General features: G+C 48.9%; 1 protein-coding gene across 7 annotated transcripts in view; it reads right to left on the bottom strand.

Moving 5' to 3' along the window:
• The window catches only part of LOC148041884 (uncharacterized), a 269,651-nt gene that overhangs the window by 189,248 nt on the left and 52,576 nt on the right, over window positions 1–27,827 (bottom strand). For all 7 annotated transcript variants that reach the window (XM_087683761.1, XM_087683772.1, XM_087683781.1 and 4 more), the window contains 4 exons: window positions 25,380–25,608; window positions 25,011–25,235; window positions 8,598–8,740; window positions 7,542–7,720 (listed from right to left, as the gene is read on the bottom strand). In XM_087683761.1, the coding sequence (XP_087539887.1) occupies window positions 7,542–7,720; window positions 8,598–8,740; window positions 25,011–25,235; window positions 25,380–25,608 (776 nt within the window). The remainder of the gene's footprint in view (window positions 1–7,541; window positions 7,721–8,597; window positions 8,741–25,010; window positions 25,236–25,379; window positions 25,609–27,827) is intronic.

Here is a 27,827-nt window from a genome sequence, read left to right as displayed (position 1 = left end):
TGGCAAATTCCAGCAGATGCTCCCAGTCCATCTCCTGAGAGTCCACAGAATCCGAAGCAACCTGCGCATAGGAACGATCCTGAATAACACCTGTCTCTTCCGAGGTATGCTTGGTACCTTTACCCGCAGGCTGGAGGTCAGGACCCGGGGGGATCTCTTCAGTGCACGGAACCATATCCTCTGGTTCCTCAGCATCAGAATCCGGGCCAAGAGCTGCCACCGTTTGGTCTATGAAATCCAGATCCAAACCAGCCATCTTGTATGACGAGCTGATCGCGAAGGAGGACTGACGCACCGGGCAGATTACTGTCGGCTGAGTTAGAAATCGGTACCCCTGTAAGCCGGTTTCGCACACGGCGGAGGACGACCCTCAGGACGTCACACGATCAGGTTGCAGGCGTGAAAAGTCTGGGGCGACCACCACGGTGGCTGACTGGCGAGGGCAGCGTCCGACAGGCGAGGGGGCGACCGACAGGCGAGGGCGGACAGCAGGCGTGGGCAGAAATCAGGCGTGGTCAGAAGCCCTGACGCACAAGGCGAACGGGCGTGAACCAGGCGCAGAGCCCGCAGTGGACGCGGGCGACAGCAGGGCTGGAGGCGCAGCTGACGGGTCGCCAGATGCAGGCAACGAGCCTGTGGGAGACGACACGCGGGCGGGTACAGGCGACAACAGGGAGACGTGTCGGCTGCAGACGTGGTGGCACGATCGGCAGCCGACAGGGCGGGACGGAAGGCTCGATGAAGCAGAGCGACGCGCAGGGGCGAGACGGCAGATGCGCAGTAGGGTTTCAGCGGGCAGGCGCAGGGAGAAGACGCGAATGGCGGGCGGAGACAGGCGGGTCTGCAGGCGTCGACGTTGCGGACACGAAGCGAACGACAGACGAGCAGCGGCAGGCGACGACGATGCTGACGCGAACGAGAGGTGCAGACAGACGGGGCTTCAGTCGTCAACCGCGATCGTCGAGGCGATGGCAGGGCGGCACGAAGCAGGGGCACCATCGCGCCTTCTCTCTCTCTCTCTCTTTTTTTTTTTTTTCGTAAAAGGTAATTATATTAATTACGAAAAAAATACAAGATTACTGGATTACAAGATACATGATGACACAAAGCCATCATGTGAAGAGGTTTTCTCTTTCTCTCTCTCTCTCTTTTTTCTGATTACAAAATACACGAGGGCCCTAGGCCAACGTGTGGGGAAGCCCCGTAGTAATGCACTGAAAAAGTTACACCAATCATGGCAACGACCCAGAGGCAATTGCCATATGCCACGGATGCAAATCCTCACGAGGGAGCAAGTCGGAGTGTCGGATGATATCCAGCTGCCAATGCAAGAGCCCTTTAAGCCTGGCAATATGTCGGGGTACATTAGAGGCCGAATCAAAGAGAAAAGCATTGCGCGTGGTCCAAATGTGCCAGCATCCCCAATATCTGAAAAAGTGAAATAAGATCTTCTCATGCAACTGTGGCGGTGCGGAATACATCGGGCGCACAAAAACCCAATCGAAAGGAGTTAGCGAGGATCCCACCACCGCGCGCCAAATGTGCGACAAGAGTGACCAGATATTCTTGGCGAGCGGGCAAGAGAGAAAACGATGTCGGGCCGATTCCGCCGGTGTGGTACAGAAGAAACAATTGCCATTCGAGATGCGACGCTTGGCAAGGGCCGAGGCCAAAGGAAGACCACCAATCATTACCCGCCAAAGAAAAACCTTGCATTTGAAAGGTGTCTTATTTTGCCAGCCCTCCATCAGCGTTTTGTGCCACCATGACAGCGATTTCTGCAGTCCCCAAACAGTGTTAGCTTTCTCTCCCAGCCATTGGTGATCTTGAACAAGAAGATGATACACCTGATTAGTGGAGGCCTTTTCCAGACTCAGGCGGCCTGCAACATCCCAGTCCTGCCAAGGGCGATCCACCGTCAAGGCAGGAAGGGTTGCCGACCCTGAAGCTTCGACGAAAGCTGCTCCCACAAATCACGGTATCCACGCGGGATCTTAAAGAGTCGGCGAGCAGTCCGAAATGAGACGAGGACATTGCGAGTAGCAAGGGTAGCATCCGCAACCGACATCACACCTAAACGGGCCATACGATTAAATCTTGGTCTGAGTTGATGTTTATCTTCCCATGAAAGGAGTCTCGACACTGCCAACAATTCCAGCTGAAAGGAGTTAGTCTGCAAGCGGTCCCCCACTGGGTGCCAGCGGGCCTTTTGGAGCACCACTTTCCAAGAGGCGACCAAGTGCAGTAACAAAGAGGAAGAGGGACTGGAAACACGAGAGTCAGCATTAAGGACATGCCACCAGGAGGCCCGAAGCCGTGTGTTGCCATGGCGGAGCCCGCTGTCCTCAAGAAAATAACAGGCTATGATGGACCAAGGGTGGTGATCCACACACATGGCACGAAAAAGGGACCAACGGAGAGCTAACATATGAGTGTGTGCATCCAAAATCGCTCCACCACCCATGCGCTTAGGGGTACATGCGTGTGACCAAGAAATCCAGGAAATGCCGGCCTGCAGTGAGTCCTTCTTCCATAGCATGAAACGGATGGGCTGAGTGAGGGCCTTCAAAGTAGTAGGAGTCCATGGCAACAATGGCAGGAAATACGTTAGCATTGGAAGCATGATTGTCTGGGCCACTTTGAGGTGGACATGGAATGGCCACGCTTGCGACTTCCAATACATAAACTTTGCTGCCAGTTTTTGTGAAATCCACTCCAGCAGGGCTTTTGGCCGTACATCCACCCCCAATGGGTATCCAAGATGCCTGACAATGGAGCCACGGGAAACCACCCGGCCTTGCCAGCCTAAGGACTGCAAATCAGGCTCCGTACAACTGAGAAGGGCTGACTTAAGGGCATTGATGCGAAGCCCAGAGGCCTGACCAAAGAGTGTCCAAACATCTAATGCCCTTCGAATGTTGTCCCTGTCCGCCTGCAAAATCATAAAGGTGTCATCCGCCAAAGATTGGCTAACGAAGTGCTGACCCAACGGAAGAGACAGACCGGCCAGCTGGGCAGAGGCTGCCATGGAGGATAACAGTGAAAGGACCGGGTGAGTCGCCAGGGCAAAGAAGAGAGGGCTCAAAGGACAACCCTGTCGGACCGAGCGTGCAAGGACAAATGGCTCTGTAACTCCACCATTAAGCATAACTCTGGAGGAAGCCTCAGCACCAATGGTGTAGATCAATCGGGACATTCGGGTACCAAAGCCCATAGCCGACATGAGGTCTGCAATGAAAGACCAGTCCACATAATCAAATGCCTTTTCCAAGTCCAATTGGATCAATACCACTTCCTGACCGGAGTGCCGCGCATAGTCAATGGCCATTTGCACATTTAAGATATTATGCAGAATGTTGCGGCCCTTAATGAAACCATATTGGAGAGGATGCACAATAGCTGGAAGGTGCTTGTGGAGCCGATTCGCCAGCACTTTGGAGTAGATTTTATACATGGAGCCCATCAAAGAGATTGGTCGCCAGTGTTGCAACTTTGACGGCGAAGGGACCTTTGGAATTAGTTTGATAAGGTCTTCTTTCCATGAGGAGGGCATGACCCCCGTTTCCCACACCTGCTGAAACATGGCCACCAATGGCTTTGCCAACTGCGTGGCCGAGGTCTGAAAGAATTCATTAGTGAGACCATCCCAGCCAGGGCTTTTATCATTTGGCAGGTGCAACAAAACATCCATAACCTCGTCCTCGCAAATATCCGTCTCCAAAGCGGCTTGCATATCAACTGGAACCTGCTGGCGGACCAGATGATAGAAGACCGCACGGGCATGCGTAACTTGGCTAGAAGGCGAGGAAGAGGAACCAAGAAGATCCATAAAATAGTTTCTGCACATAGTGACAATGGTCTGCGGATCCGTGACCATGCGACCTTCCGAATCCTGGAGTCTGGTCATATTTTCGCGGGGCGGAGATGCATGCAAGGCGCGAAAGAACTTATGAGACTGGCAGGTGCTATCTTGCATTGTGTCCCTCAAGTTGTGCAGCTTGGCCTGTTGATAAGATTTCAGCTGAAACACTTGAATGAGATGGGCCAACCGCTTCTCCAGAGACAGCAGAAAATCATCATCAGGGGAATCTAGGAGCAAGGAACGGACCAAGGCCAGTAAGTCTTCTGCTGCATGTCGACGTCGGCGGCAAAGCGAGGCATGATGGATCCCATACTGGCGAGCAACCCGCTGCACATTAGAGAGCAGCCGTGCAAATGAAGGCCAGCCCTCAGAGGCGAAGTCCAATAAGAACCTCTCAATCAACTGCTGCATATAGCCCTGGAAAACTGAATGCTTCAGATAAGAGGAGTTGAAACGTAAAGGGAGCTTATCCAGGAATTGCACAAAAGGTGCAATAGAGTGTGCCCGCAGCTCAAGCTGGAGGGGGAAATGGTCCGACAACGCATATTGCCACAAGACCTTCATTTCCAGCATGTCGGGAAGAAAGTCATCGCCCTGCATGATATACATTCTGTCCAGCCGCGACCAGGTAGTTGCATATTGTGTGGAATGAAAAGTAAACCCTGAAAAAGAAGGGTGAAGCCACGACCAAAGATCTTGCTTGAGCACGTGCAAAGCAAAAGAACTCCACACCCGGCTTTCCGGCGTATCCATTACCGAATGCCCTGAAGTGGACTGAGAAGAGTCGCCACACATATTGAAATCTCCCATCAAGAATCCCCTTCGGCCGAGTGACATGGAGCCCTGCAAAGTGGACCAAAGATTCCGCCGGGATGCGGGATCATTCGGAGCATAGAGGCCCAACAGCCATAAAATCTCGCCTTCAAATAAGACTTCGATCACCAGAAAGCGGCCCTGCACATCATTTTTAACAAGGACAGGCTGATATTTCTCATGGACAATCATCAGCACGCCCGAATAGTGCGTAGCATGGGACCCTGCATAAAACAGGCGGAATCCATGACAATCCGTCACTCTTCCTGCTTCACCATGACTTTTGTGCTCAACTGCACACAATACATCCCACTGGTTCTCGTGCAAGACGGTCCACATGGCATGTTGCTTATGGCGAGAGCAAATGCCTCGCACATTCCACGTGGCTATCTTCATGTATCCTCAAAGAAGGAAGTCAGGAACGAGGCACCTGCTGCCTCGATTTCACCTTTTCCGCGAGAGCATCCAGGACACCCTCATCCAGAAAATCAGCCAATACTGCAAAAGAATTCTGGTGACCTGCGTTGGAGGTAGAAGGGCAATCCACTGCCTTGGGAGAGGGGCGGGGATAACGCCGATCCCAGGGTGTAATAACATTTCCTTTGGCATCGAACGCCAGCTTGGCAGGTGGGCCTCTGCGGCCGTCGGTATAGGCTCTCCTTGGAGACTGATTGCGGGGGCCCGACGGGGCCCTAGGACGCGGAGCCTGCTGTGAAGTGGCCATTTCTTTCCGGCGCGTATACGTGCGCACGGAATCCTGGGAAGCAGAAGGCCCAGGATCCGCCAGGCCTGTATCCAACTTTTTACCTTTTTGAGGACGTGCCTCAATCCAGTCAGTACGACGGGAATCCACACTTCGGACCTGTTGTTTGCCTTTGTCCATGACATGAGGAGACTGGAGGGCTTCCTGGGACGTGGCATCAAGCACCATGTCGTCCTTGGGCAGCACAACCTGCGCATCATCCGAAGACGATTGCTTTTCAGGGCATTCGGCCATGAAATGCCCCAATTTACCACATGAAAAGCAGTGGCCCGCAAAGTTGCCCCATTTTAAGCGAAAATACAAAGGATGCATGCCCGAACAATTGAGGCGAAGCCACGCAGGCCTTTTCCTGGCCGTGTCCCATAGCATGCATAAACGATTGCGGTTCATCGCCCTGAGGCTTGGGGGAACCAGCACTGTTCCCACAACTGCCATCGCATCCTTCAACATGGGCCAATAGACCGCCGGACAGTTTTCCACCTCTACCCACACCGGGCATTCGCGTTGAAGCAGACGCTGGAAGTCGGCCATGGGGCGCCATGGCACAACATGAACCAGGCGGCGATCAAAGAATAGCGGCAACTTGGACAGGAGCTCAGCGCGATGCGTTTCCGATTTCAGCAGGACCTCATAAAACCCGCGAGGTCCAAGGAAAATCTCCTCAACCGACTCCCCTTGCAATAGATGGTGCAGCCACTGGCGAATATGCGAAAGCATTGGGATCCTGCCAGTGAAGAAAAGAATAACTGCACGGTCATAGAACACGGAGAAGGATCGCAAGACTGATTTGGGGTCCACCGTGGCTTCCAGCACATCATCCGTTCCCGCAACAGAAAAAGATTCGGTATTATGCTGGACATAATCGCCAAGCAGAGTATTGGCGAAGTCCAGCAAATGCTCCCAGTCGATTTCCTGCGAATCCACCGGATCAGAGGCCACTTGCGCATAGGAGCGTTCCGGAGGACTCATGGGCTCATCAGGCGTAGGCTTGGAGCGTTTGCCGGCAGGCGGCTGTTCAGAACTCGGCGGCAACTCCTCCGTGCATGGCACCATATCTTCCGGCTCCTCTGCATCGGAATCAGGGCCAAGGGCTGCCACCGTCCGATCAAGAAAATCCAAATCCAGGCCAGCCATACTGCTGTCTTCACACAGAGGACGAACTCTCTCTCTGCTGAACCGTCAGCCACAGACTTGCTGCGAAGCAGGGGCGACAGGAGATCGGGCACGCAGCCGAGGGCGACGGAGCCTGCAGACGGGGCCTGCAGACTAGGACGACGGGGCTCAGGCGGCGGGGCCTGCTGACGAGGGCGGAGGGCCTGCAGACGAGGGCGGGGCCAGCAGGCGCAGGCGGAGGGCCTGCAGACGAGGGCGGAGGGCCTGCAGACGAGGGCGGGGCCTGCTGACGAGGGCGGAGGGCCTGCAGACGCAGGCGGCGGGCCTGCAGACGCAGGCGGCGGACCTGCAGACGATGGCGGACGGGCAGGGCCTGCAGACGAGGGCGGGGCCAGCAGACGCAGGCGGAGGGCCTGCAGACGAGGGCGGGGCCTGCTGACGAAGGCGGCGGGCCTGCAGACGCCGGCGGCGGGCCTGCAGACGATGGCGGACAGGCGCAGAGCCTGCGTGCAGAAACGGGGCAGAAGAAAGCAGGCGCAAGCTCGAACCAGGTCGCTACAGAAGACGGGTCACGGCAGGTCGCCATCGCTCCGTTCTCCACGCTCGATCCCCATCTCTCTTCTCTCTCTCTCTCTCTCTCTCTCTCTCTCTCTCTCTCTCTCTCTCTCTCTCACAGAGAAACTCTCTCTCTCTCTCTCTGCCTCTCTCTCTCTCTCTCTCTCTCTCTCGTGTGTGTGTGTTTGTGTGTTTGTGTGTGTGTGTGTGTGTGTGTGTGTGTGTGTGTGTGAGCTCCTAGAAAGGAGATAGGAGCAAATAAAATATAGCCTTGTTTATTACCAAAGAGACGATGTAATGTTACCGGACCCCTTATCATGCAGAGTCAGAGTGCTATCCTGAAATATTAAGTGAAATGTATTGCCTTTTGTGGCTTAAAGAATGCAACATATAAGTTAGGATATTGTTATGTAGGATAGCTCATTGAGATTCAACCTGCAGGACCCTCTGGAGCGCCTCCTAAATTCAAATGAAGAGCACCCATGAGAGTACGATAGCAGCGGTCAGTCAATGGAGTGATCACCAAGCGGCTGCTATTTCCAAGATATTCAAATGCATAATTCTGAGAAGCATTTATCATTCGCACCACAACAACACCATTCTCATATCCATAGCTGTAACATAAGTCATAGTTTCAATCATTAACATGATTCAAACCGGCAGAGCAGGAATCATCACTAGCAGAACTTAAATTAATTGTAAAATGAATCTTCATGATAAAAGAAATCAGCTCTCAAAATCTGCATTGACATTCCATATTTATTTGTGCTCTTCTGCAGAAATGATTTGTTACAACATTTACATGTATTGGCTTCCCATCTATGTTCTATCATTAAGTAAAACATTCTATGGAATATGTACATGAGACAAGCTTCAGCATATTTATCAAGAAAAGATAAAAAACAGATAATATTTTATGAGAATAAAGGTTTAGAAATATCGTAGTACTAGCCATCTCTGTTGACTTGTTTTCATGATAATTTTGGAGTGTCATAATACTACCCTCACTATGTGCTCCTCATATTCCCCCCTCTCTTACACCATAAAAGCCACTTTATTCTCCTTGAAAATCAGTACACCCTCCCATCTTGTAACAATCAACAAACATGTCTTCCACTTTATCCACTTCTTTTTTGGCTCCTTTAGCCTCTCCCCAAGGAACAGCCTGATCCATTGATCTGTTAAAGCTATTACTATTATTCATTTCCACTTCTTTTCACATGATGCATGTTGTTATGGATATAAAGGCAGGTCCACTTGGGGCTAGGCTTATCTTGAATACTCAAATAGTCAGATGATATGATATTTGTAGCCATACTCACAACTGGTTTAGACTGAAGCTCTGAGAAGAGCCAACATACGGTATAGAAAAGCAAAAAAGTGGTAATCAATAGCACCTCCAATGTATGAAACATGAACATTGAAGAGACTCTGAGCAACAAAAATTAGCTTCTGAAGGCTTAACATATTCCTTTAAGACAGTATTCTTACCGGAGTTGACTTATCCATTCAAAATCAGTCTCATCTGAAATATTAGCATCCCCCAGACTTTTCACAACATCACGTGCATGCACATCAATGACAATCAATGCTCCAATGGTCTTCCTTTCAAGGCTTGTAAGCTTTCCACGAACCTGAGAAAATATGGTACCAAGCACATCAATTAATGAACCGTATGATCAAAATGTGTAGTTCTATTTCTGCAAAGACTCTCCAAGCACATCACAACCAATGGTTACAAAAAGAAGCAGTACTTACCATAGTGTATGCAACTACCATTGGTTAGCATTACATTAAGCATTATAAGCACACCAACTCCTGCCATCGCATCGTTGCTGCCCCCCGTCTCCGTTTGAACTGCCGCCACGCCAGCCCCCCCCCCCCCCCCCCGGCCCTACGCCAATCTCCTCCCTCCCGTTCGATAACCCTACCCCCCCCCCCCCCCCCCCGTTCAACCATCCTCCCTCCCATTCGCTAGTCCCCTTCTCCCCTTTCACCAACCCTCCCCCCCCGCCCTACGGCTGCCTGCTCACCCTGCGTCCGCCGCCTGCCCTGCGCCCCCCCCCCCCCCCGTCCGCCCGCCTGCCCCCGCCCACCCACCCACCTGGCCACCGCCCTGGGCCTGCCTGTGCTCCGCCTTTCCCCCCAAGCCGCCCGCTGCCCCCCCCCCCCCCCCGGTGTGCGCGCTCCCTTGCCCTGAGGCCTGGCTAGGCGGTCACACCACCGTTTGGAAAACAAAAATCCCCCCCCCCCCCCCCCCCCCCGGTAGCACAGCAACGTGATAGGCAAATTCCCAATAGGGACACACAATGGAAACCTCTAGTTAGATGCCGGCGCATTATGCGAGTGCCCCCCAATCGAACACCGTGCGCATCATCCTCTCTGAGGAACAGCTCTTGGCACTCCGGGCCACAGAGCTGGAGTTGAAAGAAACAGCGATCTTTGGTCAGGTCGTAGGACACTCCCCATCGAGGGCCCAGCTGCACGATTGGCTCCACTCCACGCTACGCATTGGCATAGCGCAGATCATGGAGGCAGTCCTCATGGGCCCAGGGATCTTCATGGTTTGTCGACTCACCTCTGCGGATGCAGCTAGTGAGTTAGTGGAGAGCTCGCACTATGCCTCCACAAAGGGGTTCATCTACATGATTCCCTGGTATAGCGGCTTCACAGTGGAGACATTTGCGCTCCACAACAGATTTCTCAAACACCCAGTCACCTTACTATTCCCCGGACTGGTGGTAGAGTACCGCCAGTTAGTGGAGGACTTTGGACGGCTCTTCGGCACAGTTCTTCCTGCCTCCTTCGCGGATGCAGTGATAGTTGCACGAGTCCCAAAGGTACGAGTGGCTATGAAAGACACAAAGAGTATACCAAAATTCTTGGAGATTGAGGAAGAAGGTCACTCCTTTAGGCAGCATGTCATTGTGACTGGGCAACCAGGGCAATACCTGCGCTACCACCACATTGAGCATCAAGCAATAGGCATTAACTAGTGGGCTGGTGCTAAGGTCCCACACTTGAGCATTATCTTCCAAGCCACTCCACTGTGGAGAGCTCCGAAGAATGTGCCTGAGTGGCCCTTGGCATAGGCGGCCCATTTCTACAAGTGCACAGAGTCACGACTCTCAGTATGGCTAATAGAGGCATTGATAGTACCACCTCGAGCATCTATCACGCCTATGGTCCGGTCGAGGACCACCACGGGGAACTAGACTTCGCTGTCCAGACCTACCGCAAAGCGTATCTGCATGCCCCATAGTTTTTCCTCTCCATCAACAACCTCCACACCAAACAGATGCCTGTTCGTTCAGTCGTAGGTTTCCCCATGAGCTTACACCTTGCATCCTGGAATGTGAATAGCCTCCACTATAGTGGGGCACCTGGTTCCAGGAAGTTGATTGTTCGGCAAGAGCTGCAGCCTACCCTTGCCAGACGGATCAACATCTTACTTCTACAGGAGCACAAACTCACTTCCACCCAGGCCCAACGGGTAGGGAAGGTGCTCCCGGGCAGCTCGCATACTTACTGGGAATACGCCATAGGTACCCATGGTAGGAGTGGAGGCGTATGCACCTCTATTGGTTCGAGTCTCACTGCCTGTGTATGAGACCACGGGACGATAGTGGCAGGGAGGGTTCTATGGATCAGATTCGATATTGGGGACTCTTGCCTTGGAGTCCTCAATGTCTATGCCCCTACAGAGGTTAGGGCATGCAGCAGGTTCTAGGTGGAGATCGCGGAGGGACTCCCAGAGGTGGACTCCTGGATCGTTGGAGGAGACTTCAACAACTTGGAGGCTTTGGAGGACCAGTAGGGCAGACGCAGAAACTACCAGGGCATGGCAGTGGAGGAGCAGGAGGCATGGGAGGTCTTTCTACTGGCAGTAGGAGCACGCGATACCTGGAGAGACCCTACGTTCCACACGAGGGAAAGGTCGCTGGACTTCTCTTGGAGATACAAGCAGCTAGGTGAAGTCCTACTGGAGCAGTTGCATAGGTTTTATGTGGGAGAGTGGGGAGGATCTCGGGGAGGCCAGATTGACCACTTGGCGGGAACCATGTTGTCCGATCATTGCCCGGACTCTTGACACTAGATCCCCCAGCATCTGCCCTAGACACACGATCCTCTCGGATCCCTGACTCGATCTATAGGAGGGAGGAGGTGACGAGACAGATAGAGCAGATTTGGACCAGGAAATGGGACAAGAGGGACTGGATCACAGAGGAGGTTGCAGAGGTCCTAGCCGAATCGAGCAGAATCTGCCAAGAGGCAGCCATACAGGCCAAGCAGCAGAGCTGGGAGGAGGACAGAGCACTCCGACGAGACCTTGCAACCACGCAGAGATTGTTACAAGAGGCACTAGGGGATCTCACCCTCCATGCACAAGAGGTGCGCGTGCGAGCAGCCATTGCTGGCCTAGAGGACAGGCGCTCAGAGTTCTCTTTCCGCACCTCAGCAGCTTTTTGGGCACGAAAGGGGGACACGATGTGCAGGGAGTTTTTCCAGGTGCACCAGTCTCACACCTCAGGAGAGCAGATACGCAGCCTTCAAGATCAGTATGGGAGGACTCGTTCTAGCCCAGACGAGGTAATGGAGATTGCCACTGACTACTACAGGCGCCTTTTCCAGTAGGAGACAGCTTCAGCTAGAAGACAGCGATGTAGGCAGCAGATCTGGGATCACATCCCGTTCCTCTTCAGAGAGGAGATGGGGCGCTCTCTCCTAGCCCCCTTCACAGAGAAGGAACTAGAGGCGGCTTTCCATACACGACGGGCAAAAATGCCCGGGAGAGGATAGCCTCTCTAAGGCCTTCTTTTCTACCTACTATTGGTGGGCGACTACGCCCCATGCTACCAAACATCATCCATGACACACAGACAGGCTTTGTCCAGGATAGGAGTATCCTATACAATGTATTCACCTTCTTTGAGGCGACAGAGTGGGCTCAACACAATGGGCAGAGACTAGCTGTATTACTCTTGGATTTCGAGAAAGCTTATGACAGGGTGGACTGGGATTTCCTAGAGGGAACCATGGTGAGGTTGGGTTTCCCCCAGGCTTGAATTCGCGGGGTCTCCGCACTTTATAGATTGGCCACCAACAAGATCCTCATAGGTGGTAGGTGAGGGGAGGAGTTTCAGCTGGAGAGATCGGTCTGGCAAGGCTGCTCGCTGACCCCGTACCTATTCTTACTCTTTGTAGAGGCGATGTCTCACTTCCTCAGGTCACGTGTGAGCGGATTGCGCAGCCTCCGACTTCTAGTGAGAGAGGAGACTATGTTGCTAGACTCATGAGGAGACTGAGTTGCTAGACTGAGAGTATGCAGATGATATAGCACTCTACATAGAGGACGATGAGTTGATGCTGGAGAGAGTGAGGCTAGCCCTTGAGGTGTTTTGTTCTGCAGCGAGAGCGAAAATCAGCTGGCAAAAGTCGATTGGCTTCCTCACAGACCCACACTCTAGGATGGAGTGGAGCATCCACTTGGGATTTAGATGGGTGAGTAGAGGGCAGACCCTCCGGTACCTAGGGTTCCAAGTGGGACTCAACATCACTCCCACCCAACAGTTTCTTCCAGTCCTCGATTCTATTCGGAGGAAGCTGACCTGTTGGAGTATGACTCGCCTCTCACTAGTCAGCCAATCCCTGGTGGTTAACCAAGTCCTCCTAGCGACAGCCTGGTACATTGCCTCGTGTTGGTGCTTCTCCTCATCCTGCATAGTGCAGCTTCGCCGCCTAGTGCGACCATTATACGGCATCGGTCAGAGGGAGAGATTAGGATCATAGATCCAAAGTATCAAAGTATGGCCCTTCTGGGCAAGCTAGTTGTCCGCAGCCTTACACCAGGAGGGCACACCTAGAAGGTCCTATTGCAGAAGGGTCTTCAGGATTGTAGACCGAGGCTTGGCAGTGAGTGGAGGCCATCCCTAAGATGGATCTTCACGTCAGCTCAGATCACCCCCCCTCCCCAAATCACCTTTCCTACGCAGCTTTCTCCACATGTGGCAAGGCCTTCGTAAGGCCCTAATCGAGAGCCCCCTAGGTTGCCAAGAACAGATAGACCGTCAGCCGATGATCTAGAACCCCCCAGGTCCAGGGATCGGGAAGGGGCGCACATTGGCGAGCACCCCCATATCTAGTGGGCTAGTTGGGAGGCTGCCACAGCTACCATCAAGACATGGCAGGGGGTGTACAGGATGGTGGACGAGGAGGTGTTGCAGCAAGTATCAAGCTGCCAGAGAGGAGTGGAGTTGAGGAGAAAAGAGATAGACGCAGCTATACCTCAGGAGTGGCTTGCTCCCCCGATACGAGAGCCGATAGATCCCGGAGGGATATGGGCCACTAGGTTCTCACCAGTAGGCATCCCCCTACAAGTGGCAGGTAGAGTGGGTGGCGCTCCACGTGGGACCTTCTTCACCGTACAGGGGGGGGGGGGGGGGGGGGGGGGGGGGCGTCTTGCTCTTGACAGAGGGCAACAAGACAAGGGGATAGCTGTCCTTTCATGGAAGAGGATCCGAGTGATTGGCCTTCAGGGGAAGGCATGGCGGCTTGACCCTTTTTTCTTTTGAAAGGAGCTCAAGGAGTGGCACCTCTGGATCTGGAAGGGGAGGCCACTTGATGAGCTGGAGTGGGATCCGAGAGAGTGGCTATGGCCGGCCACTGCAGTCGCCAAGAAGCCACCAAGGTTCCTAGAGTACATCGCCGGGATTGGCAAACACACACTGATATAGGAGGATATGGATTGGGCGCCGTTGCATAGCAGGCACTGGGTGGAGCACAGTATCACGGAGCCTTTCCGGCGGACCTTCTGGCGCCGCCTATGGGATAGTTGGAGGCCGAGGAGGGTATCATATTTTCTATGGCTGCTGGTACATGGAGGCTTGGCAGTGGAAAGCTGGGCTGCCCAGATGCAGGAGGGAGGTTGTAAGCGCTGCACACAGCAGCCTCTGGAAACCCTATTGCGCTGCCTTTGGGCATGTGAGCCGACGCAGCTCATGTGGAGAGGAGCATGCCGCATCCTTCGCCATATAGCACCCAGCCTTAGATTTATCTCATGGGGAGCTTTTTGCTAGCAAGCGGTCAGTCAGGGCTGTAATCTTCTATATGAGGCTGAGATGCAAGACACGATATTCATTATTGAGGCAGGTTCGTGTGTAGTGGTCATTTAGAGGCTCTACCCATCCGCCAGGTTCTGGAGCCCACAGCAGACCGCTCTGAGGTATGGGATATCATAGGCAGTCTTACTGGTTGGCATATCTAGAAGGCGTGGTGTCAGGAGGCTTTCGGCGGAGAGACTTTGAGCACATGCGACCTTAGCAGAGCTCTGGACCTCCATCATCCACTCCGTCCATGGCCAATGGGATCAGATGCAGGGCGAGTCCAAGGCTCGTCAGGAGCTCCGATGTCATTTCATGCATACTTGGGGCGGCTAGGACCTGTTTTTCGTGATGTACGCAGGTAGCCCTAGATGGGAATACACCCCCCCTCCATGGCTTCTTGCTCCCATCCCCCCCAGACCACCTTGAGATGCTTGTATACATGATGTACTTGTGACTTTCATCAGCTCCAGCTAGTCTGTTGAGCATGAGCACTCCATTGTAATCAATTTTTTTGAGTAATATAATCAGCCACATTTTACTTGCAAAAAAAAAAAGTATATGCAACTACCATAAAATTTCAGTTAAAAGGTAGTTACCACCTCAGCCGAGCCATTTTAGCAACTATATATGCAGTTGGTTAAAACATAAGTAAAGCAGACCCTACTCCCCAGTAGAGGTGTCTAAGATTGCACTGAGAAAAAGCCAGTATACAACCCACCATGGGAAGCCCCTTATCAGAACAAGTTTCATTTATTTGTACCTATGCAACTGACAGTTAATTATGGTGTTTAAACCAAAAAATAAATACTAGAGCTCCCCTCATGATTAAACCAAGAAGCAGCATCCCTGCTACTGTCAAGTCCAAACATGAACATTTCCTGTGGCTATGGAGTTATCTTCAGCCCTCCGGGCATTGTATCCTGCATTCTTTCATTGAGTTCCATTCATTCTGAGCAGTCATTTGTTGGTCGTGTTGTTCATAGGCTCTTGTGCATTCTGGGTCAGCCCTCATGTTTTCATTCACCGCCCCTGCTTGGCTGCTGCTCATCCCAGCAAGCTGCTGCCCTCCTTGATGGCCCGCATCTCTCACCTGCCAAGCCTCCTCTCTCCCGGTGCCCTTCCTCAGCCTTCCCACCAATCCTCCTCTCCCTGCGCCTTTCCTCCACCTTCGTGCCTTCCTCCAATCCTGCCATATGCTGCAAATATCCACAACACCTCCCACTTGAGCTATTCTCCCTCCATTAGGAGGCAGACCTCTCCACCTAGTCTGTCTCCTCTCCCCAGCCTCCATCTATCAGGCCAGCTGCTCCTCCCACTTCCTTCCAGCCCTGCCATTTTACCAGCCATATCCCTGTTTTAGTTTCTCTCACCCACCCACATTTTTGCCCCACACACCCCTCCACCCCCCTTTTCAACCTGTTTACATAGCGTTCCTCCCCTCTTCCTTCCAACCACTTTCACCAGCCCTCTTCAGTTTAAGCCACTCCAATGCTTGATAGCAATGCAGGATCCCCTACTCAATCTAGAAGACTGCTCAGTGTTGTGGCTTTTATGATGTGCTTATCCCGAGTTAGAGTTGAACCTCCATTTAAACTGTAAGAGATGACCCCATCCAGCCCTAGGCGCATTACAAGTTTTCCCCATCTAGTGGGACTTGCCTCTACCTACAACATACCAACCACCAAGAGACACCACAGCAGTCCCCCACCATCCCCAATACATGCTTTCTTGCATGTGAGATTCATCCTGTATACAAAGGCACTCCTCAAGGACATGCCGTCATCTCTCAAGAAATGACCACTACCTTGCAGGGGTCAGAGATCAAACACCTCTCAGATTACTTACCAATACACTGCAAGGAAACCCTTGTTGGATGCTTTATCCAAGTCCTCTTGGTTTCTCCAAACGAAAGAGGTTTTTCATATTTAACCTGATGACTCCCAAACAAGCACAATAAATCCTCAGATGGAGCTAGATAGAGTCCTTGGGATAAATGGAGTGTAGTTTATCTCCTCAACATGTGGACTGTACATCTCTTCTATGAGAGTTGGAGTGGATCGAAGCTCAACTGAGAGTGGAGTAGACAGTGTGGAGAGTGGAAGCATGACACCCAATGCAATAGACTAAAAGTGTAAGATGAAAGTACAAGGTACAACCCTTAAACCTTAGGGTTGTAAGAGGGTGTTCACACCCAAAGTGTGTGCAACACCTTGGTGAAGATGTCTACCACATTACTGGTGGTAGGACAATAGGCAAGGCTGATATCTCCGGCATGTAGCATCTCTCTGACAAAGTAATAATGGATCTAAATGTGTTTCGTGCGTGCATGAAACATTGGATTTCGTGCCACTGTAATGGCACTCTGAGTGTTAGTAAACAAAGGAGTAGGCTCCGTAACAGATACATCTAGATTAGCTAGTAAGCGTCTAAGCCATACACATTCAATTGTGGTAGTGAAAGCTGCCTTGTATTCAACTTCACATGACGATGTGGCAACAGTGGACTGTTTCTTGCTAAGCCAAGATATGCAAGATGAGCCAAGGAAGAAACAATTGCCACGAGTGGAGTGACAAGAATCATAATCACCAGCCCAATCAGAATCACTGTAAGCATGTAGGTGCAGTGGTCCCCCCCTGGCATAAAGCAAGCCAAGAGATCCAATACCCTGCAACTAACGGAAAACACACTTGACAATTTGCCAATGTGACATGCGTGGCTGATGCATATATCTGCTCAAGGTTGAAACTGCAAACTGTATGTCCGGCCTAGTGTTGCATAGGTACATAAGGCATCCAACTGCTAGAGTATGCATGTATATCAAACAGGTCACTATCATCATGCAATGACAGCTTCAGTCCTAATTCCATTGGTGAGACTGGCTTCAATCCTATAAGCCAAACCTCTCAAGAAGTTTACCAATGTATCTTGACTATGATAAACCAATACCTCTAGCATCATGAATGAGCTAAATGTCCAAGTAATAATGCAAAGACCCCAAGTCTAACATTTCAAAAGTTTGCTGCAAATTTTGTTTAAATGCTAAAATCTGATCAACATGTGTCCTTGTAAGCAAAAGTTTATCAACATATAGACAAATGATCAGCATTGATCCCCCCCCCCTTTACATACGTAAAGAGTAAACTCTGATGGGTTATTTATGAACCCTTGGCTAAGTAAAAAAGCATCAATCTTTGCGTACCAAGCTCTAGGAGCTTGTTTCAAGCCATATAAAGCCTTTTTCAGCTTACAAACCAAGTGTTCGGATCCCTCAACTGCAAAACCAATGGCCTGCTGTACATATACTTCTTCATGAAATTCCCCATGTAAAAATGTAGTCTTTATATCTAACTGATGCACAGTCCATCCATAATGGGCAGCCAAAGCAATCATAGACCTAATGGTAGTCATGCGGGAGGTAGGAGCAAATGTCTCCTCAGAGTCAATGCCTTTCTTCTATGCATAGCCCTTAGCTACAAGCCTGGCTTTATATTTATCAATGGATCCATCTGCATTCCTTTTCAACTTGTAGACCCATTTTGTTCAAATGGCTTTCTTCCCAATAGGCAAAGACACTAAATCCCATCTTTGATTCTTAATGATGGAATCAAACTCAATTTGCATTATTGCCATCCAATGCACACTATGTTGTGCATCCTCAAAACATTCAGGCTCCTCATTATCAACTGTATTTGTTGCCATAACAGACTCCATAGTATGTGCATTATCATGCATATAAGCTTGTCTTCTAGTACCACCAGCCATGGGAGCATCCAAATGACTATCTTTTAGTCTTTAAATACCATCTAGGCATTTGTCTTGCCTCCTGACTGTACACAAGCTCTTGCTGAATTTCAGATTCAGCACTTTGCTGAATATTCAGATCAGCCATTGGTTGATTTTCTGCATTATCCAATGGAGCAACTGGCTGAACATTAAGTTCACTTGCTAAAATTGTCATGAGGACATGAATTTTTAAAACCTCACTTAACATGTGGATTAATTTTTGATCACATGATTAAGTAAATGTTGCACATGTGAGGTGCAACTGGGGTTAAAGTAAATTTACGAGCCCGGGACCTAAAGAAATCACAGGATATCAAAGAAAAAAGTTGCTGTAAGTTATGCCGCACAAGCACTTGGTGGTATCTGGTGCCAGTTGTTGGCCTAGGTCATCCATTTGGCCATAAATGTCAGTTGGTGACACTAGAGAAGTGGCATTTAATGGTACCTAACGCCAATCTGATGGTCAAAGATGGTGCAGAGACAATCGGGAATGGAACTAGCCAATTTAACTATTAGCCAGTCGGATTATTTTTCACGGCACCAAAATAATTATTACATTAATTTTTATTATTTAAAGACTGAAAATTAATATTTAATTATGAAAAATACTGAAAAACCCATTTGGGAAGGCTGCCACTTGTCAAAAATGCCCATGCAAGACTAAAAAACGTCTTTAGAGGCTGGAGAGAGGTATTTTTATAAATTCAGCATGCAAGAGAGAGGGAGGGGAGGCTATTGGTCTGATTTGCAGCCATTGGAGGACTTGAGGCAACTTGGGGCAGAAGAAGACCAATCAACAACAGGAGACAGCATGTACAGACTATTAAGGCAAGGCAACAGCAATAAATGACTGATTTTCTTCAGTTCTTTACATCTACATGCTGTTGTGGCAGGGCAACAGCTGCACTTGACTGATTTTCAGTCATTCTTCGCGACAAAACTCTTAATTTTCTCTCTCTACAGCTTTCCCTCTCATCTCCTAGCCATTTCACAGCCTTGCTCCGAAGATCTTGGCATTTGGACCCTTGGAGGCTGAGAAATTGCAAATTTCTTTGCTATAAACCCTAATTTAAAGCAAAAATTAGGGTTTACCAGCAGCCTTGGAAAGCGTGCCACAAATTGGAAGCTCCAAGACTTGGATTCAACAAGGCTAAAGGTGAATTTCAGCTGAATTAAGGTGGAGGACTAGCCGGCGATTGAGTTTGGGGCATTTCCGTCATCTATGAAGTGGGTGAAGGCCAATTGAGTGCCCAAATCAAGGGGCAAAATAGATTGAAGACTTGCTGGTCACTTTGGACAGCAAGGGGAGTTGAAATACCGAGAGGGATTGGGAGAATCCCATTGTAAATCAACTTTTTCTTCAATAAAGCTAAAGAAATACCGAAAGGGGCGCCAATTTTGTGACCAACTGGATGTGCATTGTCCAAGATCAGTAGGTAAATTTGTATTTTCAAATTTGCTTTTCGTGTTTGCTGCTGTAATTAAGTTGTAATCAGGGATTTACCACCCTATCCGAGGAGGAAGGCTGGTTTCAAAAACTCTAGTTGAATCACCAAATGAAATGGACAACAGCCCTTTAAATACATCACTTGCAGCCTGATATGTGTGAAAACCAGCAAAGGATAATTCTGATTTTTCATCGAAAAGTACATCCCTACTGGCAAATACCTTTAAAGTTAAAGACGGGATCATATAATCTATATCCTTTGCTCTCACTACTGTACCCCATAAAAATGCATTTGACAGCCTTGTTATCCAACTTTTTTTTAAGTACCTTGGGAATATGTGCATATGCAAGATACCCAAAAGTGCAAAAGTGCCCAACAGAAGGTTTCTAGCTGTTCCAAGCCTCAAAAGGCATGATCTGCTTTAATGCTTTGGTGGCGAATCTATTCAAAACATGGCAAGCACACATAACAGCTTCCATCCAAAAACTGTGTGGAAAGCTCTTTGCTTTCAGCATACATCTAGCCATCTCCATGAGTGACCAATTCTTCCTCTCTGCAATCCCATTCTGTTGTGAAGTATAAGCAGTAGCAAATTGATGAACAATGCCCTTCTGCTTCAAAAAACAATTCAGCATAGAGGACATATATTCCCCCCCTCAGTCCGAACGGAGAGTCCTCACCCTACAGCCAGATTGGTTCTCAGCAAGTGCTACAAAAGCCAAAAAAGCATCATACACTTGTGATTTTTTCACTAAAGAATAGACCCAACAGAAGCAAGTAAAGTCATCAATAAAAGTCACAAAATAGTAACATCCCAATGACTTTATCTGCATAGGGCCACATACATCTAAGTGTACTAACTGTAACCTGGCTGTGGCTCTAAAAGCAACGTCACGGGGAAACAAAAACCTATGCATTTTCCCCAAAATACATCACTCGCATAAGTGCTCAAGAGGTCTCTCCAAGAGACGTAATCCATCAAGCATATGTGTATGCTATAAAAGCATCAATCAAAGGTAACCTGCAAACCACACCGTGCCAAAGAAGAAATAGATAACAAATTCTTCTTTATACGTGGCACAAACAAAGCATCTTGTAGGTGGAGAATAGAGCCATCAATGGCTGTGAGCATAATCTCCCTAATACCTCTAACAGGGTATGATACATTGTTGGCACACTATACAAACTTGCCAATTGGGCTTGCACCAACAGAAGCAAACAAATCTCTACAAGATGTGATGTGCCTAGAAGCATCACTATCAAAAAACCATGTGCCTGCATCCTTAGTAGAGCTAAATGCTCTATCAGCCCAAGAAGAGTCATAATTGCATGTATAAAAACAATAGTCCTTGTCTGCAACAAAGGACGTTGACTCGGTAGCAGTGGAAGGAGAATCAGAAACAGACATTCCTAACTTCTCCTTGGCTATGCGCTTTCTACACTCAGTGATATAGTGGCCTAGCTTCTTGCAATAATGGCATTTTCCCTTCTTGTCTTGCATGCCCCCTTATTTCTTATTATCCTGTAAAGTGCCTAAAGTCCCAGAGCTCTACGGAGCATTTTTTGCTTGGCTGTCCTTGCCCTTCTGTCGTGCCATAAAAGCCTGCTCAGAGGCTATATGGAACCATGAAACCAGTCTATGACTCACATAAAGCGGTAGTTCCTTCAATTAATACCTGGTCTTTTCTCACACACACAAACACAGAGACCTCACTTCCTCGCTCAGCACTAGATTGGCCCCGAAGACCGGCACACCTCTCGGTATTTTTTTATCAATTAAAAGATGGAAATTTACAAAAATGATAATGTTCCAAAATACCTAAACTGTGAACAGTTGGTTTTCATCTCTTCTGAGTAAATCCCAGCTGCATAAGAACACTATAGCATGTCCAGATCAACATCCCTTTTAGAAAAGCATTTTCTATGACCAAAACTCAATGATTCATGTTCAGAATTGCAGTCTACAAATCTCTGAATTAATTGTTCTTATTGTCCAGCATGTCCAGCATTTTCTGTGTCCAATACTCAACGATTCAAGTGCAGAATTGCAGTCTGCAAATCTCTGAATTCACTGTTCTTACTGTCCAGCATGTCCAGCATTAAAACAGTCCCACAAACAGCACTAAATCAAAGCTGAAAAACCTTGTTCCCATGTGGCATGGTCATTACTTCCTTTAGTTCTTGCATAGGAGAAGCCAACAGCTGATCATGAACTTGGACAGTCAGGCTCTTGCCTCAGCAGAAGTGCAAAGAAAACACAAAATTGTACCTTCGATGGAATCAGCCCATCATGTAAAGCATTTCCTATGAGAATAGAGAGAGAGTTGATCAGGGGGAGCAAGCTCTACCTTCGTACATGAGTCAGAGACGAAGAAATACTCTCCATGGCTGATGAAACTATAGCAATCTGCCCTCAGCTCCTCAAAACTTCACTCTCAGATCTGCCTCTTATGCCTATTACGTTTTTTTTAAATGCTCTCTCTCTCTCTCTCTCTCTCTCTCTCTCTCTCTCTCTCTCTCTCTCGGGAATTTGTGCCACATGGCGTACACGTAATAATTTTCCCGTTTAAACCTTCTGGTCTAAAATTCTCCATGATCGGTGCAAAATTTGACCTCAGCACAGACCAGAGAATTAATCCTCATGCAAAAACAAAAATAATGACACGAATAGATTCTGGGGTCCAAAAATAGTAACTCCCTAAATTTTAGGGATGGTGACCCCTACATTCCTCGAGTTGTTCTGAGCAACTTTTATCATTGCAATCACATCAAAAAGTGTAATGTGGGCTCAATTACAGTGACTTTTATTCCGTGAGCATTCTCACATGTGCATCTTCTGTCTGGGCCAAGCTCATTGTCCTGCGCTATCTCCACTGGCTAAGCACACAGTCTCAAACCACTAGCATTCTATTCTTCAGTGCCCATTCAATAGGGAACTGGTCCTAAGGCTCAGACAAACCAATAGTCCAATTTGTCCCAATGGCTGTCTCTTTTGGCCATGCAAAAGATCCCGGCTTATTCCAAGAGAACTCTAGGGGTAAAAAGCAACAGCAACAAAAGAAAAGTAAAATAAAATATTTATATGAGTAAATAAGAAAAGCAACTGTAAAAAGTATCACCACCTGGTGACACTATAACATCCACAACACTCTTTCTTCTTGTTTGCTCCTCCTCTAAGAGCAAACTGACCAGCTAAAGAAAAGTAAGTGGCTATGGGGCAATCCTCATGATGAGGTTAAGGCCATATGAAAGGCCAAATACATGGGCGGCAATGAATTCAATGTAGTAGATATCATCTATGCATCTGATAATACTCATCAGCATTCATAAGCTACACGTGCAAGTCCTAAATTTTGTTTAGGTGATTTAGGTAATCCTACATAGAATCACCCTCATCCATCTTCAGTGTCTCAAGCTCTTTCTTCAAGAAAGAGATGCGGGTGTCATTCTTACCAGCAAACATCTACTCCAAGGTTAGCCAAGCTTCTCGTGAAGAAGCTGCAGACTGAATGTGAGAGATAATAGACCACTGAACTACAAATGCAATCAGCAACAAAGCCTGTGCATTCTGTGTATCCCATGCTTTTGTGCTGCTGATCTTTGGGAAGTGGCTGAAGTGAAGCAGGCTGAGTTGCCCATTGTCCATGTCCTCCAGGAGGAGAAGTAGCACGAGCCACAACTTCGGGCCTAACTTCTTCACCACTGACATAGTCCCAAAGATTCTTCACAATCGGCACATTATTCATCATGAAGGACCAAAGTGAATAGTTGTTACCATCCAACCTCTCCTCCTTGGATACATAGGTAAATACATCACTCCCTGATTTGCCATGATAAACAATGCCAAAAAAAAGAGCAAAAGAGAAATGTCCTAGCTCGACCAACGTGGAAATCTCAAAATTTCCAGAAATTACAACAAGTAATTTGTTGCAATTAGCAAACTAAAGTACACTCTGGCAAAATTGTCTGTAATGCACACAGTCCAAGGTGCAATAAATGCTCACCAACACTGTAGAAGCAAAAGCCCCAAATTTTTTTGCCCCAAAATGCTCACAAACAATCTATTTCAGACTGGAACAGCTCTGCATGTACCAATGTCTTCAAAAACCCAAAAGCCCCAAATTCTTGACTTATTTGCCAAGAAATTTCTGTATAAATTGTGTCCTAGACACATATCAATACTGCTTGTGCTTGCCCCGGCAAAAGCCCCTTCCCCAGAGATGAATCTGGAACAAAAAAGTAATTTTTACTTCAAAAAAAATTTGTACCTGGCATAGGAACCAGTCGAGCTGGTGGCTGGAGCCCGGAGCAAGTGGCGGCAGACTAGTGGTGGACTAGTGGCGGACTGGCAACCAGATAGGCTAGGCGGCACTAGCGTCTGAGCATTGAGGTTGCAGGGGCGGCGCTGGACACAGGCGGGCAGTGCTGGCCAGAGGTGCACTGGACGAGTACAGACAGGTTGCGCAGGGGCGGCACTTGGTACCAGGGTACAGACGGGCTGCAGGGGAGCAGCACAAGCAGACGTCGCAGGGCACAAGGTGGCACAAGCAGGTGCAGCATAGGGCGCAGGCGGGCACAGCACAGGTGACAAACACTACTGTGCTGATGGTAGTCGAGCTGGGACTGCTCCACTGGAGGAGGCAAACAAGACGACTTCTCTGGCAGTGGCTCTAGCTGACTGGGCGGCACAGTTTGCAGGGTAAGAACTGGCACAGGCAGGAACTGACTGTTCCAGCTGAGCGGGCAGTTCCACAGGGGCTGAACTGAGCTGTACTCAGAGAAGGGACTGAGCTGTACTCTGCTCTGATACCAAATGTGAGAGTTGGAGGGGTTCGAAGCTCAGCTGAGAGTGGAGTAGACTGTGTGGAGAGTGGAAGGACGACACCCAATACAATAGATTGAAAGTGTAAGATGAAAGTACAAGGTACAACCCTTAAACCTTAAGGTTGTAAGAGGGTGTTCACACTTGTTGAAGTGTGTGCAACACGATAAGTGCCTGAAAATGTGTAACATAGGTACATAAAATAAAGAGAATAAATCTGGGAGGAAAAACCTCTCGTACGGAGAGTAAAAAGTGCCCCAATGTCCTACTGAGATCACCAACGCTCCTTTGCAAGCGTAGGTGTGAGTGAAACCCAACACCTTCAAGTAGGCTGGATTCTTAGCGCCTTTGTAGCACTAATGTTTCCTTGTGTGCCTTCTCTTTCCCATGTTAGTATATCATTGAAAATCCTGTTGTGAACAACCAAATCTGAGCTACTACTACCATTGTCATCTGTACCCTCTATTCTTTAACTTCTCCAGAATCATAGATGGTTTAGCTCATTGATCCGAGTGTCTTTGCACTGATAAATATACATATGGTTTAGCTCACATAGTAAGATATCAGTTGTAGGTCGTTCAGCATCAGTTCCCAACAAATCAACCATGCATTAGGTAGCTTAGCTGAAACAGGAAGCTTGCAGTAATCATATCTCAACTCCCTTACCCATCCATTGAAGAGCATTTTGATCTGTAATATTAAACAAAACAAATGTTCAAATGCACAATCATTGTAATGCCGAACTTGCCTTATTCACAATAGCTTGAAGTTGTTCATTGCACTTCTGTTGATACACTTGCAAGGTTCCCTTTTGTATGCTGTCAGTGACCTCTGCTGTCCAATAAATTTGTGAATCACATAATACCACCTGGCCTGGCCAAGACAAAACCCAAGTAACCCTTTCTTGACTTGCATATGCCTCAAAAGCCCGCAGCATCACGTCTTTCAAGCTCACTCTCATAGCATCTTCAACCTGAACGTATCATTAACTCTTACAAGTTCAGGGATAGACTTGCCAAACATAAATGATGTTCATTCAACAGATGGGAAGATCCAGCTAAAATATGAATAGTAATACTGACATCTTTATGAATTAAGGATAGAAAGACCGGCAAACCTGAATCAACCATTTCTCCACTGCACCTTGGGAATCTTTAGGATTGAACCATTTCACAAAATCTACCTTTTCTCCTTCTTCACTCAGCATGGCACTAATTTCAAGATTGGTTTGAAATTCAAGGCGATGAATGCCTTCAAATATCTTTTTGCAAAATGGTTGAACCCTTAAAGGATCTTTTGTTTCAGCCAATATTTCAAGAAGTTCATCATTTGATAGAAAATAGAACCTGCAAGTTTCACAATTATGATCAGAATGCTTGCCCAATTCAAAGGGAAGATAGATCAGCTACTATGACCGCTTACTACCACTGGGATCTGCTTTTATAATCTGCACTATAAAAGTAATAATTACTGGAATTCTGAGTCAATAATTACATCCAATCGGTATCATGAATGCCATCTAGTAGAAAAAAAATTCCGTTCTGAACAAAAACCATATGGTAGCATGGGTCACAAATAGAGGGCATGCATGCAGGTATGAGTATGTCCAAGTTAGTCTGTCCCTTCCCATTTCTGGCCACCTTTTGAGCAGGATCTCAACACCAAACTTCTCATAGTCAATGTGGACCGAGGAGCATTGCCATAGATGGGAGCTGATCGTTGGTATTATTGCCTGGTTCTCATGCCATAGATTTACATGACATATCTATTGCCAGCCTCTCTTGACAATTTGGATAGAGATTATTCACTCTCTCCCCAAGAAATGGGGACAAGCACCTTCTTCCACCTATAATCACACATGGTTTGGCCTTACAAACCACCCAAGTGGCTACTAACCCTAGCCAAACAGGCCAGGCAGCAGTGCTAGGAGGAGAGAGCACTCCGGCGGGACCTTGCAGCCACGTAGAGATTATTGCAGGAGGCACCAGGGGATCCCACCCTCCACACACAGGAGGTGCGCGTGCGTGCAGCCATTGCTGGCCTAGAGGACAGGTGCTCGAAGTTCTCTTTCCGCACCTCAACAGCCTTTTGGGCGCGGAAGGGGGACACGATGTGCAAGGAATTCTTCCAGGTGCACCAGCCTCGCACCGCGGGAGAGCAGATACGCAGCCTTCGGGATCAGTATGGAAGGACCCGTTCTAGCCCAGATGAGGTGATGGAGATTGCCACCGACTGCTACACGCGCCTTTTCCAACAGGAGACAGCTCCAGCTAGAGGACAGAGATGCAGTCAGCAGGTATGGGATCACATCCCTCCCTCGTCACAGAGGAGATGGGACACTCCCTCCTAGCCCCCTTCATAGAGAAGGAACTAGAGGAGGCTTTCCATATACAGGATGGGCAGAAATGCCCAGGGGAGGATGGCCTCTCTAAGGCCTTCTTCACTACCTACTGGGAAGTGGTGAAGGATCCCCTACTGAGGGCTTTCCAAGAGATCTTCACCTCAGGACAAATGCCAAGGAGTCTCTCGGCATGCCTTATCAGTCTTCTCCCCAAAGGGGAAGACCAGTTGGAGCTATCCCAGTGGAGACCGATCACCTTATTGTCAGTGGCCTATAAGGCACTAGCAAAGATGATTGGTAGGCGACTACGCCCCGTGCTTCCAGATATCATTCATGACACACAGACAGGCTTTGTCCAGGATAGGAGCCTAGACAATGTATTTACCTTCTTTGAGGCGACAGAGTGGGCTCAGCACAGTGGGCAGAAACTGGCAGTGCTACTCTTGGATTTCCAGAAAGCTTATGACAGAGTGGACTGGGATTTCCTAGAGGGCACCATGGTGAAATTGGGATTCCCCCACGCTTGGATTCGTGGGGTCTCCAGCCTGTACAGATCGGCAACCAGCAAGGTTCTCATAGGCGGAAAGCGAGGGGAGGAGTTTCGGCTGGAGAGATCGGTTCGACAGGGTTGCCCTCTGGCCCCATACCTGTTCCTACTCTTCGCAGAGGCGATGTCTCACTTCCTTAGGTCACGTGTGAGTAGATTACGTGGCCTCCCACTTCCAGTGAGAGAGGAGACTGAGTTGTTAGACTCAGAGTGCGCAGATGATACAGGCCTCTATATAGAGGACAATGAGTTGATGTTGGAAAGAGTGAGGCTGGCTCTTGACATGTTCTGCTTTGCAGCGGGAACGAGAATCAATTGGCAAAAGTCGGTTGGTTTCCTCACACAGACCCGAACTCCAGCGCGGAGTGGGGTGTCCACCTGGGAATTAGATGGGTGAGCAGAGGGCAGACCGTCCGATACCTAGGGTTCCAGGTGGAACTCGACATCACTCCTACCCAACAGTTTCTTCCTGTCCTTGATTCTATTTGGAGGAAATTGACCTACTGGAGCACGGTTCGCCTCTCACTAGCCAGTCGAGCCCTGGTGGTTAACCAAGTCCTCCTAGCGACGGCCTGGTACATCGCCTCGTGTTGGTGCTTCTCCTCATCATGCGTAAGGCAGCTTCGCCACCTAGTGCGGAATTTCCTTTGGTCTGGGTTTGATGGCTCCAGGGACTC

Source organism: Lygodium microphyllum, chromosome 1 (assembly GCF_053477565.2).
Source record: "Lygodium microphyllum isolate KBCC chromosome 1, Lygodium_microphyllum_v1.1.10, whole genome shotgun sequence".
NCBI lineage: Eukaryota > Viridiplantae > Streptophyta > Polypodiopsida > Schizaeales > Lygodiaceae > Lygodium > Lygodium microphyllum.
The sequence above is the reverse complement of the archived record's forward strand: the minus strand, read 5'-3'. Positions and strand labels throughout refer to the sequence as shown.